The 18,401-nt window shown below is 53.9% G+C and overlaps 1 protein-coding gene across 1 annotated transcript in view; it reads right to left on the reverse strand.

Annotated features, from left to right (window-relative positions):
- Positions 1-18,401, reverse strand: part of GNA15 (G protein subunit alpha 15) — a 32,500-nt gene continuing 14,099 nt past the window's right edge. The window contains exons 2-7 of the mRNA XM_003938794.4: positions 15,945-16,129; positions 14,527-14,681; positions 13,246-13,374; positions 11,691-11,820; positions 8,223-8,376; positions 1-956 (exon numbers count right to left, since the gene is read on the reverse strand). Of these exons, the coding sequence (XP_003938843.1) occupies positions 730-956; positions 8,223-8,376; positions 11,691-11,820; positions 13,246-13,374; positions 14,527-14,681; positions 15,945-16,129 (980 nt within the window). The 3' untranslated portion in view covers positions 1-729. The remainder of the gene's footprint in view (positions 957-8,222; positions 8,377-11,690; positions 11,821-13,245; positions 13,375-14,526; positions 14,682-15,944; positions 16,130-18,401) is intronic.

Below are 18,401 nucleotides of genomic sequence, written 5' to 3' on the forward strand. Positions count from 1 at the left end.
TAGCCTCTAAGAAAATTTTAATGTCCTCCACCCCGCACGAGGCCTGCAGAAGGTGAGGGAATAAATACAAAAGGTTAAGATGCGGCATGTCCATCCCCCAGCCTGCGAAGGATGGGGAGATGCTTGTGCGCCGCGATTTCCCTCGTCTGCAAACCGGGGCAGGACACGCTGTGAGCCTCGAGGCTCTGAAAGGAACAGTGTTTTCCAGCGGTCTGTTAACCCCTTGCAAAGGGAAGTCCCTGCACTCCCCGAGTCCACGGGCGTTCCTTCTCCTGTCCACTAGAGCGCGCCAGAGTCCACGCAAGAAGGCGCCAGAAGGACCTACTCGCCCCATCCCAGGGTGTGCGTCACCCACAGAGGGTCCCAGCCCCCTGCCCAGGAAGTGACATGCCCGGAGATGGGGCTCCTGAGAGATGCCCACCCACCCAAGTCCTCAATCCCCCAGTTTTTTCACCTTTTCATCCACCCTGGTATCCCAAATGGCCGTTTTGCTCCTTCCCTTTCAAAGGAGGTAAACTGAGTCAAGCAAGGGACGGCGTACCCTGGGGGAGGAGGCTGTCCTGACGAGAGACCGAGAAGAGAGCGGCCGACAGCGGGCTTTCCATCCCCGGACTCACTCGCGTGTGGGCTGAGGCTGCAGAGATGGACCAGGGACACGAGGGGGTCCCCTGCAGCCGCCCCCTCCTCCCACCCGCCCGCCGGTGCCGCCTGCCTCAGGTGGGGCCTGGGTCACAGCAAGTTGATCTCGTCCAAGTAGCGGGCGAGCACCGAGTCCCGCACATCCTTGAAGACCTTGCGGATGTTCTGTGTGTCCGTGGCACACGTGTAGTGGCTGAAGAGGCGTCGGGAACGCGCGCCCTTCTTGCTGCCCTCGGGGCCGTCCACGCAGCCGGCGTACATCCTCGTGTACATGTCCAGGATGAACCTCTTGGCCGCCTCCGCGTCCTGCTTGGGGCCTGGAGAAACAGGGTGCGGGAAGGGGGTCAGGAGCTTCCCCGCTTTGGACCTAGGGGGCCTCTGGAGACCCTGTTGCCGGCAACCAGGCCTGAAAGGGCCCCACGGATCGCCCTGCTTATTCTTCTGCGGATTGACGCCATCTTTTGTGGTCCTAGCTAGTCACATGACTCAGGCCCTGCCAATGAGAGCGCAGGAGATTGGCTCACAAGAGTCATGTGACCTGAAATGGCCCAATGAGACCCAGCTCGGGGACTTCCGGCAGAACCATGTTAAAGAGAGATGCTCTGCCAGGCGCAGCTGCTCACACCTGTAATCTCAGCACTTTCGGAGGCGGGGGCGGGTGGATCACGAGGTCGGGAGTTTGAGACCAGCCTGGGCAACGCGGTGAAACCCCGTCTCTACTAAAATACAAAACATTAGCGGGGCGTGGTGGCGGGCGCCTGTAATCCCAGCTACTCGGGAGGCTGAGGTGGGAGAATTGCTCGAACCCAGGAGGCGGAGGTTGCAGCCAGCCGAGATTGTGCCATTGCACTCCAGCCTGGGCTACAGAGCAAGGACTGCGTCTCTAAAACAAAAACAAAAACAAAAACTCTGTCTCGGCTTTACAGCCGATGGAGTTGGAAGACTGCAGAGACAAATACTCCAGGAATGGGCAGTTGGGGGACCCAAGGCCAAAGACGGGGAAGAGAGTCCCAGAAGTCAGCCTGGGTGGCTGCTCTGATAAGTCATGTCCCAGTGCTCAATGCCTGTGTACTGAAAGCACAACGTGAATTATGAGTTTGGGAGCCCTGGACTGGGCTCTGCTACTCTCTCCCTAGTGGGTTATTTATAATAGTATTTTAATTCCTGCAACCTCTCTGAGCCTCAGTTTCCTCACTTGTAAAATGGGAGTCAGAACAGTCTTCGGCCTCACAGAGTTGTCTCGAGGATGTAACGTTATGTAGAAGGTTCAGTGCTTAATAAACAGAAGACTTCATGATTTTAACCTATTTTCAGGAGAGTTACGGTAAGCAGAACGGTTAAGGGCAGAGGTTCTGGCTGTGGGTCTGGACAGCCTGGACTCAAACCCTGCCTGTGCCGCTAACTGGTTGTGTGACTGTTGTCAGACTGCATCACTCTGTGCCTCAGTTTCCCCATCTCCATAACAGCTAGATGAATAAGTCTGCCACGTAGATGTTTGTTTTGTTTTTGTTTGTTTGTTTGTTTTTGAGATGGAGACCTGCTCTGTCGCCCAGGCTGGAGTTCAATGGCACGGTCTCGGCTCACGGCAACCTCCACCTCCCGGGTGCAAGTGATTCTCCCTGCCTCAGCTTCCCAAGTAGTTGGGATTACAGGCACCCGCCACCACACTCAGCTAATTTTTGTATTTTTAGTAGAGATGGGGTTTTGCCATGTTGGCCAGGCTGGTCTCGAACTCCTGACCTCAAATGATCCCCCTGCCTCAGCCTTCCAAAGTGCTGGGATTACAGGCATGAGCCACTGTGCCTGGCCCTGCGTAGCGTTTTAACATGAAGATTAAACAGACTATGTAGAGTGCTTCCACCCGTGCGATAGATGTGTTAGCTCTTGTTACTGATTTATTATTCTTATTATTGTTTTGAGACAGAGACTCACTCTTTCACCCAGGCTGGAGTGCAGTGGCATGATCTTGGCTCACTGAAACCTCCACCTCCCAGGTTCAAGCGATTCTCCTGCCTCAGCCTCCCGAGTAACTGGGATCACAGGCCCCCATCACCATACACAGGTAATTTTTGTATTTTTAGTAGAGATGGGGTTTTGCCATGTTGGCCAGGCTGGTCTCGAACTCCTGACCTCAAGTGATCTGCCCACCTCAGCCTCCCAAAGTGTGGTTTATTATTATTGTTTTTTTAAAAGATGGGGTTTCATCATGATGGCCAGGCTGGTCTTGAACTCCTGACCTCAGGTGATCCACCCACCTCGGCCTCCCAAAGTGCTAGGATTACAGGCGTGAGCCACTGCGCCTGGCCTCGGTTTATTTATTATTTTTTTTTTTGAGACGGAGTCTCGCTCTTGTTACCCAGGCTGGAGTGCAATGGCGCGATCTCGGCTCACAGCAACCTCCGCCTCCTGGGTTCAGGCAATTCTCCTGCCTCAGCCTCCTGAGTAGCTGGGATTACAGGCACGCGCCACCATGCCCAGCTAGTTTTTTGTATTTTTTAGTAGAGACGGGGTTTCACCATGTTGACCAGGATGGTCTCGATCTCTCGACCTCGTGATCCACCCGCCTCGGCCTCCCAAAGTGCTGGGATTACAGGCTTGAGCCACCGCGCCCGGCGGTTTATTATTATTATCCCAAATATTATTTGGTACAGAGGAGGGAAGGGCCGAGAGTCAGCAAAGGGTGCTCCAGCCACTTGCGCTCGGAGGCAAGGAGGAGTCATAGGAGATTCCCTTTGACTAGAATGAAAAAAGATCCACCTTATCCTGTTCCCAAATTCTCTAAGCTACAATCTGATTCCCAGGCCTGCTCGGCAGGGAAGAGGGGCTGTCCAGGCCACCCTCCTGGAACAACTTGACCTCTGTCTCCCAGACCCTGAGTCTTGTGGGCACGATTGGCCAAAATTGGCCTCATGAGCTCTGAGACATGACAAGACCAGGGGTCAAACCCTGGTGACTTCACCAAAGCTTATGTTGCTGGCTGTGGACCTGGTGTTGAGCATGTACTAAGGACTTCATCTACTATGGCTGCTTGTATATTGAGGTGAACGGTGTTCCCCAAAATTCATGTCCACCTGAAACCTCTGACAATGGCTTTATTTAGAAATGAGATCTTTGGGCCAAGCGCAGTGGCTCACGCCTGTAATCCCAGGACTTTGGGAGGCTGAGATGGGCGGATCACAAAGTCAGGAGTTTGAGACCAGCCTGACCAACATGGTAAAAGCCCCATCTCTGCTAAAAATACAAAAATTAGCTGGGTGTTGTGGCACACGCCCATAATTCCAGCTATTGAGGAGTCTGAGGCGGGAGAATCACTTGAACCCAGGAGGTGGAGGTTGCAGTGAGCCAAGATCGCACCACTGCACTCCAGCCTGGGTGACAAACTGAGACTCTGTCTCAAAAAAAAAAGAAAAAAAAGAAAAGAAAAGAAATCAGATCTTTGGCCAGGTGTGGTGGCTCACGCCTGTGATCCCAGCACTTTGGGAATCTGAGGCAGGCGATCATGGGGTCAAGAGAGAGACACCATCTTCACCTTGGTGAAACCTGTCTCTACCAAAATACAAAAAAATTAGCTGGGCGTGGTGGCGTGTGCCTGTAATCCTAGCTACTCAGGAGGCTGAGGCAGGGGAATCACTTGAACCCGGGAGGTGGAGGTTGCAGTGAGCCAAGATCATTCCGCTGCACCCAGCCTGGTGACAGAGCAAGACTGAGCCTCAAAAAAAAAAAAAAAAGAAAGAAAGAAAGAAAGAAAGAAAGAAAAAAAAAAAAAGAAAGAAAGAAAGGAAGGAAGAAAGAAAAGAAAAAAGAAATCGGATCTTTGCAGATGTAATTAATTAAGTTAAATTAGGTCATGGCCAGGCATGATGGCTCACGCCTGTAATCCTAGGACTCTGGGAGGCCAGGGCAGGTGGATGACAGATGCGTGCTTGGGCCCAGGAGTTCCAGATCAGCCTGGGCAACATGGCGAAACCCCAGCTCTACAGAAATGTATAAAAATTAGCCAGGTGTGGTAGTGCATGCCTGTAGTCCCGGCAACTCAGGAGGCTGAAGTGAGAGGATCACCTGTGCCACAGAGGTCAAGGCTGCAGTGAACTGTGATCACGTCACTGCACTCCAGCCTGGGTAGCAAAGCAAGACCTTGTCTGGAAATTAATTAATTAATTAAGGTCATACAAAGTATGGGCTCTAAACAATGATTGGTGGCCTTCTAAGAACAGGAGAGGACACATAAAGACATGGTGAGACGCCAACCATGTGAATACGGAGGCAGAAATGGGAGTGATACGTCCACAAGCCAAGGACTGTTGGCCACCATCACAAGCTGACAGAGAAGCATGGAATGGATTTTCCCTCAGAGCCTCCAGAAGGAACCAACCCCGCCAGTACCTTATCTGTGGACTTCTGGCCTCCTGAACCATTGTTTTCTGTGGTTTTAAGTAGCTCGGTTTGTGGCACTTTGTCAGGGCATCCCCAGTTAATGAAGGCAGCTTATCTCCAAGATGGCTGCTGTCACTTCCTCCCCTCCCTGTGTACACGTGTCATTGCTCCATCAGGAGGTGGAGCCTCTTTCTTTTGAATCCAGGCTGAAATGAATGGTGTGCCTGATCAACAGAATGCGGCAGAGGTACCATCTGACACTTCTGAGGCTATCATGAGAAGTAGCCTCCACCTGGACTGAAGTCTGTCTACCCTGAGGCAGCCATATTGTGAGTAAGCTCAAACCATGTGAGGAGGCTGTGGATTATGAGGCAGAGAAATAACAGAAGAGATGGAAAAGGGAGAGAGAGAGGCAGAGAGACTGGAAGAAAGGGGAGGAGAGAGAGATGGGATGGGAGAGGGAGGCAGAGAGACACTGAAAGAGAGGCCAGGAGCACCAAGGCACCAGACATGTGGGGGAAGAAGCCGTCTTGGAAGTGTATCTCCAATCCCAGGCAGCCCAGCTGATGCCACATGGATCAGAGATGAGCTTACCCAGCTCAACGCGTTTCAAATTCCTGACCCACAAAGTCATATGCAAAGGAAAACGGCCAGTTTAAGTCACTAAGTTTGGGGATGGTTTTTTTCTCAGCAGTATCTGTGGGAAGTAGGAAACTTCATCTGCAAAGTTTCCTTTCTGGATAAAGAATAATAATAATTATGATAATCATAATAAATGTTAGAAATAATAGTCTCTTTGAAAGACTTTCTGCAAAGCCTTCTTGCTTTTTACTAGTGACTCTTCATTAAGCCCTATGCTATGTAGCTGTTAGACATGCCATGCTCACGGGCACCTAGTACATTCTGTGTCCTTGTCCTTTAACCAAGATATCTGTGCTCACAGGCATGTCCAAGCTCACAGCCTATGCCCATTCCTTATTTGGACTTCCCTTTTGTTCTGCATTGCTTTTGCCTGTTTAGAAAAGTTTTAAGTTGTTAGCCAATCAGGTTTTAGTTTAGATTGTGAGGTCTGGCTCCAGCCAATGAAGAGCAGACACGGCAGTAAGGACAACCCCAAATGTGTAAAGGATAAATATGTCTGCTTTTCCTTTGTTCTTTGTACCGTTGTGGCAAGACGGCTAACGAGGGTACCCTTTCTGCAGAAAGTAAAGATTGCCTTGCTGAGAGATCCTTTGTTTTAGGGCTGATTTTTCTTTGTGGCACCAAGCATGTTTTCAACAGTAGCTAAGCGGGATACTTCTCCCACCACACTTTATCCCCACAGTGGTGTTCTGGGGAAAATGCTGGTAAATATATACCTTCCCCACATAGGTCCCTGGATTAACCCCACAACTTTGCCTCCCCTTTGTAAAATAGACCAAGAGGTGCCCAACACTTGATGGTGTTTCTCTGCAGTTTCCCTGGCCTTTTGACTCTCTGGATGTACTGAGAGTTTGTTCCCAAATCTGTCTATCCCACTTGTATGTGTCTTGATTAATATGCAATTAAAAGAAGGATTATGCAAACCTATAGCTATAAGTGCCACATGAAAGGAGGCTGTTATATTTACAAAAACTAAGCTGTGTGCTTTGGAAAGATTGTTCAAGGCTCTGCTTTTAGAAATAAAAGAAAAAATGGATTACAAAAATAGAAATTTCCATCCAATTATGTATAGATAAGATGAGTATGAAAGATTAAAAAAAACATTCAGGCTGGGCACGGTGGCTCACGCCTGTAATCCCAGCACTTTGGGAGGCTGAGGTGGGTGGATCACCTGAGGTCAGGAGTTTGAGACCAGCCTGGCCAACATGGTGAAACCCCGTCTCTACTAAAAAATACAAAAATTGGCCGGGCGCGGTGGCTCAAGCCTGTAATCCCAGCACTTTGGGAGGCCAAGGCGGGTGGATCACGAGGTCGAGAGATCGAGACCATCCCGGTCAACATAGTGAAACCCCGTCTCTACTAAAAATACAAAAAATTAGCTGGGCATGGTGGCACGTGCCTGTAATCCCAGCTACTCGGGAGGCTGAGGCAGGAGAATTGCCTGAACCCAGGAGGCGGAGGTTGCGGTGAGCCAAGATCGCGCCATTGCACTCCAGCCTGGGTAACAAGAGCGAAACTCTGTCTCAAAAACAAAACAAAACAAAAAATACAAAAATTTACCTGGGTGTGATGGTGCATGCCTGTAATCCCAGCTACTCAGGAGTCTGAGGCAGGAGAATCACTTGAACCCAGGAGGCGGAGGTTGTAGTGAGCCAGGAGTGCACCACTGCACTCCAGCCTGGGTGACAGAGTGGGACCCTGTCTCAAAAAGAAAAAGAAACATTCTGAACCCAGGAGGCGGAGGTTGTAGTGAGCCAGGAGTGCACCACTGCACTCCAGCCTGGGTGACAGAGTGGGACCCTGTCTCAAAAAGAAAAAGAAACATTCTTGCTGGGAGTGATGGCTCATGCTTGTAATCCCAGCACTTTGGGAGGCTGAGGCAGGTGGATTACGAGGTCAGGAAATCGAGACCATCCTGGATAACACGGTGAAAACCCATCTCATAAAAAAGAATTAAAAATTAAAAATAAATAAATGATAAAAAACAAAAAGAGAAAAAAGAAACCTTCTTCAAACCTAAAGGCTCACTCTGTTGCCCAGGCTAGAGTGCAGTGGCACAATCTCGGCTCACCGCAACCTCTACCTCCCAAGTTGAAGTGATTCTCCTGCCTCAACTTTCCAAATAGCTGGGATTACAGGCACCCACCACCATGCCCAGGTAATTTTTTGTATTTTTAGTAGAGACGGGGTTTCACTATGTTGGCCAGGCTGGTCTTGAACTCCTGGCCTCAGGTGACTCACCCACCTCAGTCTCCCAAAGCGCTTGGATTACAGGTGTGAGCCACTGCGCCCGGCAAAATAAATGGTTTAAGGTGCACATGACGTGATCGCCTTTTTAGAATTCCTCACTTTACTCAGCTGCAAAGACCTCTGCTCTTTCCTCCCATTCCACAGAGTGGGAAACAGATTCAAAGAGGTTGTGCAGTGCATGGAGCAGGGTCTAGAACTCATGTCTGATCCATGCGAAACTTCCGGTGACTCCAGGCTGAAGTAGAGCCTGGATTAGCATCTCTCTTCGGAGCTGCTCCTGGGAGATGAAGGGCATAGAAAGTTCTAGAACTACTTACCCTGGAAACTGGGGAAGTAGGTCGCCAGATGGGAGGTGGGGATTTTCTCCTCCAGGATGTCGGTTTTGTTGAGGAAGAGGATGACGGATGTGCTCTTGAACCAGGGTAGTTCCAGGATGGTACCAAACAGGGCGAGGCTCTCCTTCATGCGGTTCTGTGTTGGGAGCAGAAGTGGCTTCAGCCAGCAGCTGGGACAGGAAACCCTCCCACGTGGAGGGGGCTGTTGGCTACCGTCCCGGGGCATGGCTCACTCCTACCTGCCTGGCTGGGGCTGAGCGGGGTGTGCCCATGTCTCTTCGTGGACAGCTGCCTGGGTGTGCATGACATGGTTTTGTGCCTGTCCTGGTTTAAAGGGTGTCCTCCCAAAATTCATGTCCACCCAGAACTTCAGAGTGTGAAGAGAGAGTCTTGAACTTCTGGCTTCCCAGTGTCCTGGGATTACAGGCATGCACTACGGCACCTGGCCTGGAGGTAGGGTCTTTGAAGAGGCCATTCAGGTGAGAATAAGATGGCCATCCAAGCCTGTGACTGGTGTGTCAGAAGAAGGAGACCTGGCCGGGCGCAGTAGCTCACGCCTGTAATCCCAGCACTTTAGGAGGCTGAGGCAGGTGGATCACCTGAGGTCAGGAGTTTGAAACCAGCCTGGCCAAAATTGTGAAACTCCCAGTCTACTAAAAATACAAAAATTAGCCGGGCCTGGTGGCTCACGCCTATAATCCCAGCTACTCGGGAGGCTGAGGCAGGACAATCGCTGGAACCCGGGAGGTGGAGGTTGCAGTGAGCCGAGATCGCGCCACTGCACTCCAGCCTGGGTGACAGAGTGAGACTCATTAAAAAAAAAAAAAAAAAAAAAAAAAAAAAAAAAAAAAAAAAATCCTGGCAAGGTAGCTCGTGCCTGTAATTCCAACACTTTGGGAGGTCAAGGCGGGCAGATCACCTGAGGTCTGGAGTTCGAGACCAGCCTGGCCAACATGGTGAAACACCGTCTCTACTAAAATACAAAACAAATTAGCCGGGCATGGTAGCAAGCACCTGTTATCCCAGCTACTCAGGAGGCTGAGGCAGGAGGATGGCTTGAGCCCAGGAGGCAGAGGTTGCGGTGAGCCGAGATTGCACCGCTGCACTCCAGCCCGGGCAACAGAGCAAGACTCTGTCTCAAAAAAAAAAAAAAAAAGTCTCAAATGCCTTGTGTTATTGGCACATCATGTTTTCCCAAAATTCATACATTCAAGCCCTAACCCCCTATGACCTTAGCATGTGACCTTCTTTGGAAACAGGGTCATCACATGGGAAATTCACCCAGATGAGGTCATACGGGAGTACAGTGGACTCTGATCCCAGACACCTAGCATCCTTATAAAAAAGGTCAGGAGTTCAAGACCAGTCTGGCCAATATGGTGAAACCCTGTCTCTACCAACTATTAAAAAAAAATTAGCCGGGCGTGCTGGCACATGCCTGTAATCCAAGCTACTCGGGAGGCTGAGGCAGGAACACGGCTTGAACCTGGAGCAATTTGGTGGAGGAACTGATTCAGTGGAGGGACCGCAGAATGCTGGAGGTTGCAGTGAGCCGAGATCCCCCCACTGCACTCCAGCCTGGGCGACAGACTGAGACTCCGTCTCAAAAAATCAAAAAGGCGCAGTGGCTCGTGCCTGCTGTCCCAACACTTTGGGAGTCAGAGGCAGGAGGATCGCTTGAGCCCAGGAGTTTGAGACCAGCCTGGGCAACATAGTGACACCCCATCTCTACACAAAGTTTTTTAAATTATCCGGGCATGGTGGTATGCACCTGTAGTCCCAGCTACTCAGGAGGCTGAGGTGAGAGGATTGCTTGAGTCCAGGAGTTCGAGGCTGCAGTGAGCTATGATCACACGACTGAACTCCAGCCTGGGTGACAGAGCAAGACTCTGTCTCCAAACAAAAACGAGGAAATTTACACACAGACGTGCACACAGAAAGGATGTTGTGTGTGAGGTGGAGGCGGAGATCGGGGTGACCCCTCTACAAGCAAGGATCGCCAAGGATCACCAGCCACCACTAGGACCCAGGAGAGGCTTGGGACAGATTCTGAGGTGGACCCAGCCCTGCCTGCACGTCCCTGTCTGACTCCCAGCCTCTGGAACTGTGGAGAATAAATATCTGTTGTTGAAGCTGTCTGGTCTGAAGCTTTCTTACAAAGGCCCTGGGAAACAAGTCCATTTCGTGCGGCTGGACCAGAGGACAAGCAGTATCAGGGTGACCTAAAATGCATTCCGTCTAATTCAGTCTGAAAGTCAAAATTATATCATCTGACCCTCAGGTCCCCAAACTGACTGGGTGAAACCTCAACCCCTACAGTCACGCCTTGCGGGTAATAATGCACCCGACCTTTGGGCTCAGGGATTAAGGAGGAGGAAAGTTCACATCCCCAAAAGCAGGAGCGGCCTCGGGCCTTTCTGAACCGAAGCAGAACGTCGCGCCTGCGGGGAGACCTGCTCTCCTGTGTGTGTGCAGGCAGCCGTGTCTGTCTCGGGGTCGTGTTCCTCGGGGTGGGAGGTGCTTGTGTGGCTGTGCGTCCATGTGTGACTGACTCAAGGATGTGTCTGTGAAGCGTGTGACAGAAGCGCTGGGGTTCCATGGTGTGACCAGAGCATGAACAGGAATTTCTACGTGTGCATGTGCACGTGTGTGAGCAGGTGTGAGCATGTGCATGTGTTGTGCATGTGTGCACATGTGTGTTCATAGGTATGTATGTGCATGTGCACGTGTGTGCATTGCATGTGTGCGTGTGTGCACATATGTGCATGTGCATGTATTGTGCACATAGGTGTGCGTTTATGTGCATGTATGGTGCGTGTGGGTGCGTTTGCGTGTGTAGTGCATATGTGTGCTTGGGTGCACATGTGTGTGCATGTCGGCACGTGTGCACGTGGATGTGTGTGTGCATATGTTCATATATGTGTGCATGTATTGTGTGCATGAGCGTGCATGATGTGTGGTGCATGTGTGTTCACATGCATATATTGTGCAGAGCTTGTGTACATGTGCACATGTGTGCATGTGCATGTGCGTGTATTATGACCATATGAGTGTGTTTAGGTGCATGTATGGTGCATGTGCTTGTGTGTGTGCATTGTGTGTATGCACGTGTGTAGTGCATGTGCATGTGTGTGCGCACTGCATTGCATGTGTGCATGTGTATGTGTGTGCATTGTGTGTGTGCATGTGTGTGTGTGTAGTGCATGTGTGTAGTGCATGTGTGTGTGCATGTGTGTGTGTGCATGTGTGTGTGTGTCTGGGGTCCTGGCCAGACAAATGCTGGGGGTCTGTGTCTTGGGTTGCTGCAATCTGACCATGAAAGGATGAAAGGTCAAGTTCAAAGCCGTGCTGGGCACACACAGGGACACCTCGCTTTCTGCCCCAGAGCTTCCTGCTCAGATGAGGGTTCCGGGGCCGACACGTGGGCAGGTGAAGGAGGGGGGCACACACCTCCTGGTTGTTCTCCTCCAGGCACTGGTCATATTCACTCAGCGAGGCCAGGTAGATGAGGGCGATTACGTTCTCGAAACAATGGATCCATTTCTTACGCTCTGACTTCTGGCCGCCGACGTCCACGATCCTGCAGGGAACCGGGGTGCTCCCTGTCAGAGCTCAGGACTCTGCTCCGTGACACCCCTGACCCCCATCACGTCTGGGATATGCCAGCATCAATCACGGCAGCAGCAAGAACAGGTGCCAGCCTCTGGTGGATTTGCCATGTCATTCACGCGAGGCAGGGATGACTCTCCACGCCCATTTTACAGATGAGGAGACTGAGACGCAGGGAGGAGAGGGGACTTTCCCAAGCTTCTACTGTGCTGGGCTGCCTGCCTTCTACCCCCACATTAGAGGGCAGCCGGTCGAACAGATCTAGGATGTGCCCTGGTGCTGGTTGGGTGACCCAGCAAGGGAAATTGCCAAACATCTCCAAAACTCCGTTTCCCCATCTGTGCCATGGGGGCTCCCGTGCTCAGGCTGGCCATGGGAGTGTCCAGTGGCCACACGGATGGGAATGAGGTCGGTTTCCAGAGCACGTGTCCTCCCCTCCATCTGTGGCTCAGCCCCACACGCCGCAAAAAAAGCCCGAGCCCTGCCCCCACCTTCCTGTTCTCTCTCTTCTGAGAAATGTGGGTCACTGATAACCATCTGTGTGTCACCTCCCTGGGGATGCAACCGTTACTCAGGAAGTGCCAGAGCAGAGGCTTTGGATGACTCCGGGCCTGAAGCAAGAGGGGACTTGCCCCATTGCCCAGGAGGGGAAACCGAGACTGGTGATTAAGCCGTTAGGCTGCCACTGGTGTATGTGTCTCCTGATCCCTGAGACACGCTTCCCCCCAGGTGTCCTCAGAGTCCCTCAGATGCCACATCCAGAACCAGAAAGGGGTGAGCGGCCGTTGAGAGGGGGCTCTGACACAGGACTGGGGTCAGCAACTGGCCAGTTGGGTACTGCGGGCGTCACCTCCCATCTCGGGACTCGGTGTCCTCTGAGCCCTCCCTCCATTCATTCGCCTGGCTCCTGGGCCATACCTGAGAATCACCTCCTCAGCCCAGAAGTCCTTCTGTGATCCCCCAGCCTTACCTTCACTCCTGAACTTTTACCCAAACACCCACCCATTCATCCATTTATTCACTCATCCATCCACCCACCCACCCAACCATCTATCCATTCACTCATCTGTCTATCTACCCATCTATCACCCACCTGTCCACTCATTCATCCATCTACCCACCCACCCACTCGTCCACTTATCCATTCATCCTTCACTCACCCACCCACCACCCATCTGCCCATTCATTTATCATTCATCCACCCATCTACTCATCCATCCATCCATCCACCCATCCATTTTTCCATCCATCCATCCATCCATCCATCCACCCATCCATCCATCCATCCACCCACTCATCCATCTACCCATTCATTCATCCACTCATCCAGCTCCTTTGCCCCTCCTACAGGAAGGCTTCCCTGCACTCCCAGGCTGGGCGCAGTAGGAACGCTCACCGAAGGTTGGTTTTCTGCACGGAGAAGCAGTATTCGTTGATGCCAGTGGTGGGCATGCGGCTGCGGAGTACGTCCTGAGCCGTGGGGACATAGCCCTCCTCCGTGATGCGCTCCAGGTGGGATAGGTAGCTGTGGAGCAAGGAGTCCCAAGGCCCAGCCTTGCAGCCAGCCTCCCTTTGCTTCCCAGGGCCCTACACAAGGCCCAGCGAGAACCCTGCTGGGGCCACTGGGGGAGGAGAGCTCCCTTGTGAGGGGCTGGGATCCCTGGGGTTGGCAGATGGCCCAGGAATGTCCCCCACCCCAAGGCAATGGAGCCTCAAGGAAAGCAGCTTCACACTAAGAACAGGGTGACCCCACGGATGGCGTAACATGAGGAATGGCCTCACTGGGGAGTGGTGTCCTCCTGGAGAGCTGCTATGCCAGGGGTGGCACTGCCCCAAGAATGCTGGTAGCCTGAGAAGTCTTCCCAGATGCCAAGTCCCCCTGGACATCCATCATACCTAGAACAGGATCCCACTAGGAACAGGGTCACCCTCAGAACAGGGTCTCCCGTGGAACAGGGTCCCCCAGAAGAGGGTCCTCCCAAGAACAGGGTCACCCCCAGAGGAGGATCACCCCCAGAACGGGGTCCCTCCTACAACAGGGTCACTCTAGGAACAGGCTCCCCCCAGGAATAGGGTCACTCCAGGAACATGGTTTTCCAGTAATAGTGTACCGCCAGGAATAAGGTCCGCCCAGGAACAGGGTCACCCCCAGAACAGGGTCCCCCAGACCAGTGTTCTTCTAAAACAGGGTCACTCTAGGAACAGGCTCCCCCCAGGAATAGGGTCACTCCAGGAATGAGATGCTCCAGGAATAGGGTCACCCTAAGAACAAGGTCCTCTCAGGAACAGGGTTACCCCAAGAATAGTGTCACTCTAGGAATACAGTCCCCACAAGAATAGGGTCACTCCAGGAAAAGGGTCACCCCCAGAACGGGATCCCCCAGGGAACATGGTCTCCCTGGAAACAGAGTCACCCCAAGAACAAGATCACCCCTGGAACAGAGTCACCCCCAAGGAACAGGGTCCACCCAGGAACAAGGTCCCCCCAGGGAAACAGTTACCCCCAGAACAGGGTCCCCCTAGGAATTAGGGTGTCCCCCGGAAGGACCTCATCCTGGAGTTGGACCACAGCCCATCTGCACCCACAGTATCTCCGGCTGCGGGGAGCCAGCCAGCCAGCCTGGCCCCTGCCCTCGGCGCCTCCCCACGCGCCCACCCCCGCGGACCCCAGACTCACTACACGGCTGAATCCAGCAGGTGGAATTCCCGCCGGCGCTCGTAGCAGGCCCGGATGCCGGCGTCCCTCCACAGCCACTGCACGGCCACGGCGTAGCGCTTCTCAAAGGCGGTCACTTTATAGGGGTCCTGGCTCATGACCAGGCTGGCGTGGTGCTGGGGAGGGAGGACAGGGGCAGTCAGGGCAGCCTGTCCAAGCGGGGCCTCCCCGGGCATCTCTGCAAGCCCCCGCGTCCCTCCCTGAAACACATTCACACTCCCGTTCTTCCTCCCCAGAGCTCCCTGTGCCTCGGGGTGCTGTTCCTGCTCCTGAGGGAATCGGTTCCTGGGAGAGACCCTGTTCTGGGGGGGATCCCATTCCTAGAGTGACCCTGTGCCTGGGGGTCCCTGTTCCTGCGGGAAACCTGCCTCAGGGGTGACCCTGTTCCTCAGGAGACCGTATTCCTAGAGTGACCCTGTACTTGGGGGTACCCTGTGGCTGGGGGAACCCTATTCCTGGAGAACTCTGTTCCTGAGTGACCCTGTGCCTCAGGGTCCCTGTTCCTGGGGGGAAGCTGCTTCAGGGGTGACCCTGTTCCTGGAGGGACTGTATGCCTAAAGTGACTCTGTTCTTGGGGGGGACCCTGTTCCTGGAGTGACCCTGTACCTGGGCGGGTCCCTGTTCCTGTGGAACCCTGTTTGACAGGGTGACCCTCTTCCTGGGGGGACCATATTCCTAGAGTAACCCTGTTCTTGGAGGGACCCTATTCCTGGGGGGGCCCTGTTTCAGGAGTGACCTTGGTCCTGGGAGCACCACACACACCTCTAATTTGTCCTCCATCTGTCCCCGGAGGGAACAGCGCAGGCCGGCACCTGAGAGGCTGCAGAGGGCTCAGGGGGAACACGGGGCCCGGTCCTGCTCTCTCCACTCGCTGGCTCCCAGGAGGAAAGGCACTCAAGTCCCCCCATTCTACAGATGAGGAGACTGAGGCACAGAGCTCTGAAGCGGCCTGCCCCACACAGGCCCCCCGGAGGCGCACGATCCCCGAGTTGGCCGCCCAGGCCCTGGGCTGCCCTGGCTCCGTCCCGCCACTAGTTCGGACCTTTGTAATGGACCCTGTGTCGTGTGTGCATCTCTCTGTGCACGTGCACGTGCAGGTGTGCTAATGTGTGTACCGATGTACCCACGTGCATGGGTGTGCATGTGCCTGTGTGTATGCACGTGTGTGTGCCTGTGGGAATTTGCACGCATGCTTCTGTGTGTGTGTGTGTCTACACGTGCACGGGTGTGTGCATTTGTGTGTGCACATGTGTTCGTGTGTGTGCATTTGTGTGTGTATCCTTGTGTGTGTGTGTGTGTAAGTATGCACACATGTCTGGAGGACATGGCCCTGCCCTGCCCTGGGGAGTGGGGAACACGGTCCTGCCCCGGGGGCTCACCTTGCTCTCGGGCCTGCTAAAGGGGATCTGCAGCCGCTCCATGGCCTCAATCATGGTCCGCATGGACACGAAGATGTTCTGGTAGACCAGGGCCCGGAAGCCCTTGCGCTCCTCCTCCGAGTAGCCGGCGCCATGGATGATCCGCATCTGTTTAATAAAGGTGCTCTTCCCACTCTCGCCGGGACCTGGAGACGGAACAGGAGACAGCTCAGCCTCCACGGGGCTCCCATCCCTGACACCCCCAACCCCACACCAGACACCCCAACCCCACGCGAGTTACCCCCACCCAACCCTACGCCAGGCACCTGCACCCAAACCTCCGCCAGGCACCCCCAACCCCACACCAGGCACTCTAACCTCACACCAGACACCCCAACCCCACACCAGGCACCCCCACCCAACCCTACACCAGGCACCTGCAACACCATGCCAGGCACCCCCACACAAACCTCCACCAGGTACCCCCAACCCCATGCCAGGCGCACCCATCCAAACCTCCGCCAGGCACCCCAACTCCACGCCAGGCACCCCCACCCAAACCTCCACCAGGCACCCCCAACCCCACGCCAGGCACCCCAACCCCACACCAGGCACTCCCACCCAACCCTACACCAGGCACCCACAACACCACGCCAGGCACCCACACACAAACCTCCACCAGGCACCCCCAACCCCACACCAGGCACCTCCAACCCCACGCCAGGCACCCTCACTCAAACCTCTGCCAGGCATCCCCCACCCCAGGCCAGGCATCCCCAACCCTATGCCAGGTATCCCTAACCCTATGCCAGGCACCCGCAACCCCACACCAGGCACCCCCAATCCCATGCCAGACACCCCCCATCCAACCCTATGCCAGACACCCCCCATCCAACCCTATGCCAGGCACCCGCAATGCCATGCCAGGCACCCCCAATCCCACACCAGACACCCCAACCCCACGCCAGGCACCACAACCTCACGCCAGGCACCCCCAACCACACACCAGGTACCCCCACCCAGCCCCACGCCAGGCACCTGCAACACCCCGCCAGGCACCCCAATCCCACACCAGGCACCCCCACCCAACCCTACACCAGGCACCCCAACCCCAGGTCAGGCACCCCCAACCCCACACCAGGCACCCCCAACCCCACACCAGGCTTCCTAGTTTCAAACCCTGGTGCAGCCAGGGCCTCACTCAGTGACCCTAGACTAGCAGCTTTGCTGCTCTGTGCCTCGGTTTCCCCATCTATAAAACATGGACTTCTGGTCGCGCACAGTGACTGACGCTTGTAATCCCAACACTTTGGGAGGTCGAGGCAGGTGGATCACCTGAAGTCAGGAGTTTGAGAGCACCTGGCCGACATGGTGAAACCTGTCTCTACTAAAAATGCTAAAATAAGCCGGGCATGGTGGCTCATGCCCGGCTCATTTTAGTATTTTAGGAGGCTCATTTAGGAGGGTAAAGCAGGAGAATCGCTTGAACCTGGGAGGCAGAGGTTGCAGTGAGCTGAGATCACACCACTGTACTCCAGCCTGGGCAACAGAGCGAGATTCCATCTCAAAAAAAAAAAAAATGGACCTCAACAGACCATGCCTACTGCATCAAAGTGAGGGTCACCTGAGTTGATTATAAAATGCTCACAGCAACGGTGACAAACCACCGCTCCCAGAGGGCCAGATCCAGCTATTTTTGTGTGGCCAGCAAGCTTTTGTGTTTTTAATATATATATTTTTTTGAGATAGAGTCTCGCTCTGTAGCCCAGGCTGGAGTGCAGCGGCGCGATCTCAGCTCGCCGCAACCTCCACCTTCCGGGTCCTGGTTCAAGCAGTTCTCCTGCCTCAGCCTCCCACGTAGCTGGGATTACAGACATGAGCCACCACGCCCAGCTAATTTTTGTATTTTTAGTAGAGACGGGGTTTCACCATGTTGGCCAGTCTGGTCTTGAACTCCTGACCTCACGATCCACCCGCCTCGGCCTCCCAAAGTGCTGGGATGACAGGCGTGAGCCACCGCGCCCGGCCTATTTTTGTTATTTATCATAACAATACTAATAAGTCGTATTTGCTACACTAATTTCGGGCAGAGAAACTTTTAGGAAAGAAATAACATAGGATACATAGGGCAAGGAGTAATGAGGTGACTACGAGAGCCACGCAGGCAAGGAAGGCCTCTCAGTGGAAGTGACATCTGAAGGGTTGGAAGGTCGCTCTCAAAATCTTAGCGGGCACACCAGGCAAAGGGCACAGCCCCTACAAAGGCCCTGGAGCAGGGCCACACCTGGAGTGTTGAAGGACCAGCAAGGAGGCCCGTGTGGCTGGAGCAGAGTGAGTGAGTGGGGGAGAGGGAGGAGGGGAGGAGGGGAGGGCGGGTTGTGCAGGGCCCTGTGGGCTGCAGGGAGGTCTTGGGAGCCATGGAGGGCTGCAGGCAGAGGAGGGACCGGCCCTGACTCAGGTGCTCACAGGTGCTCTCTA

Source organism: Saimiri boliviensis, chromosome 14, assembly GCF_048565385.1.
Source record: "Saimiri boliviensis isolate mSaiBol1 chromosome 14, mSaiBol1.pri, whole genome shotgun sequence".
Lineage (NCBI taxonomy): Eukaryota > Metazoa > Chordata > Mammalia > Primates > Cebidae > Saimiri > Saimiri boliviensis.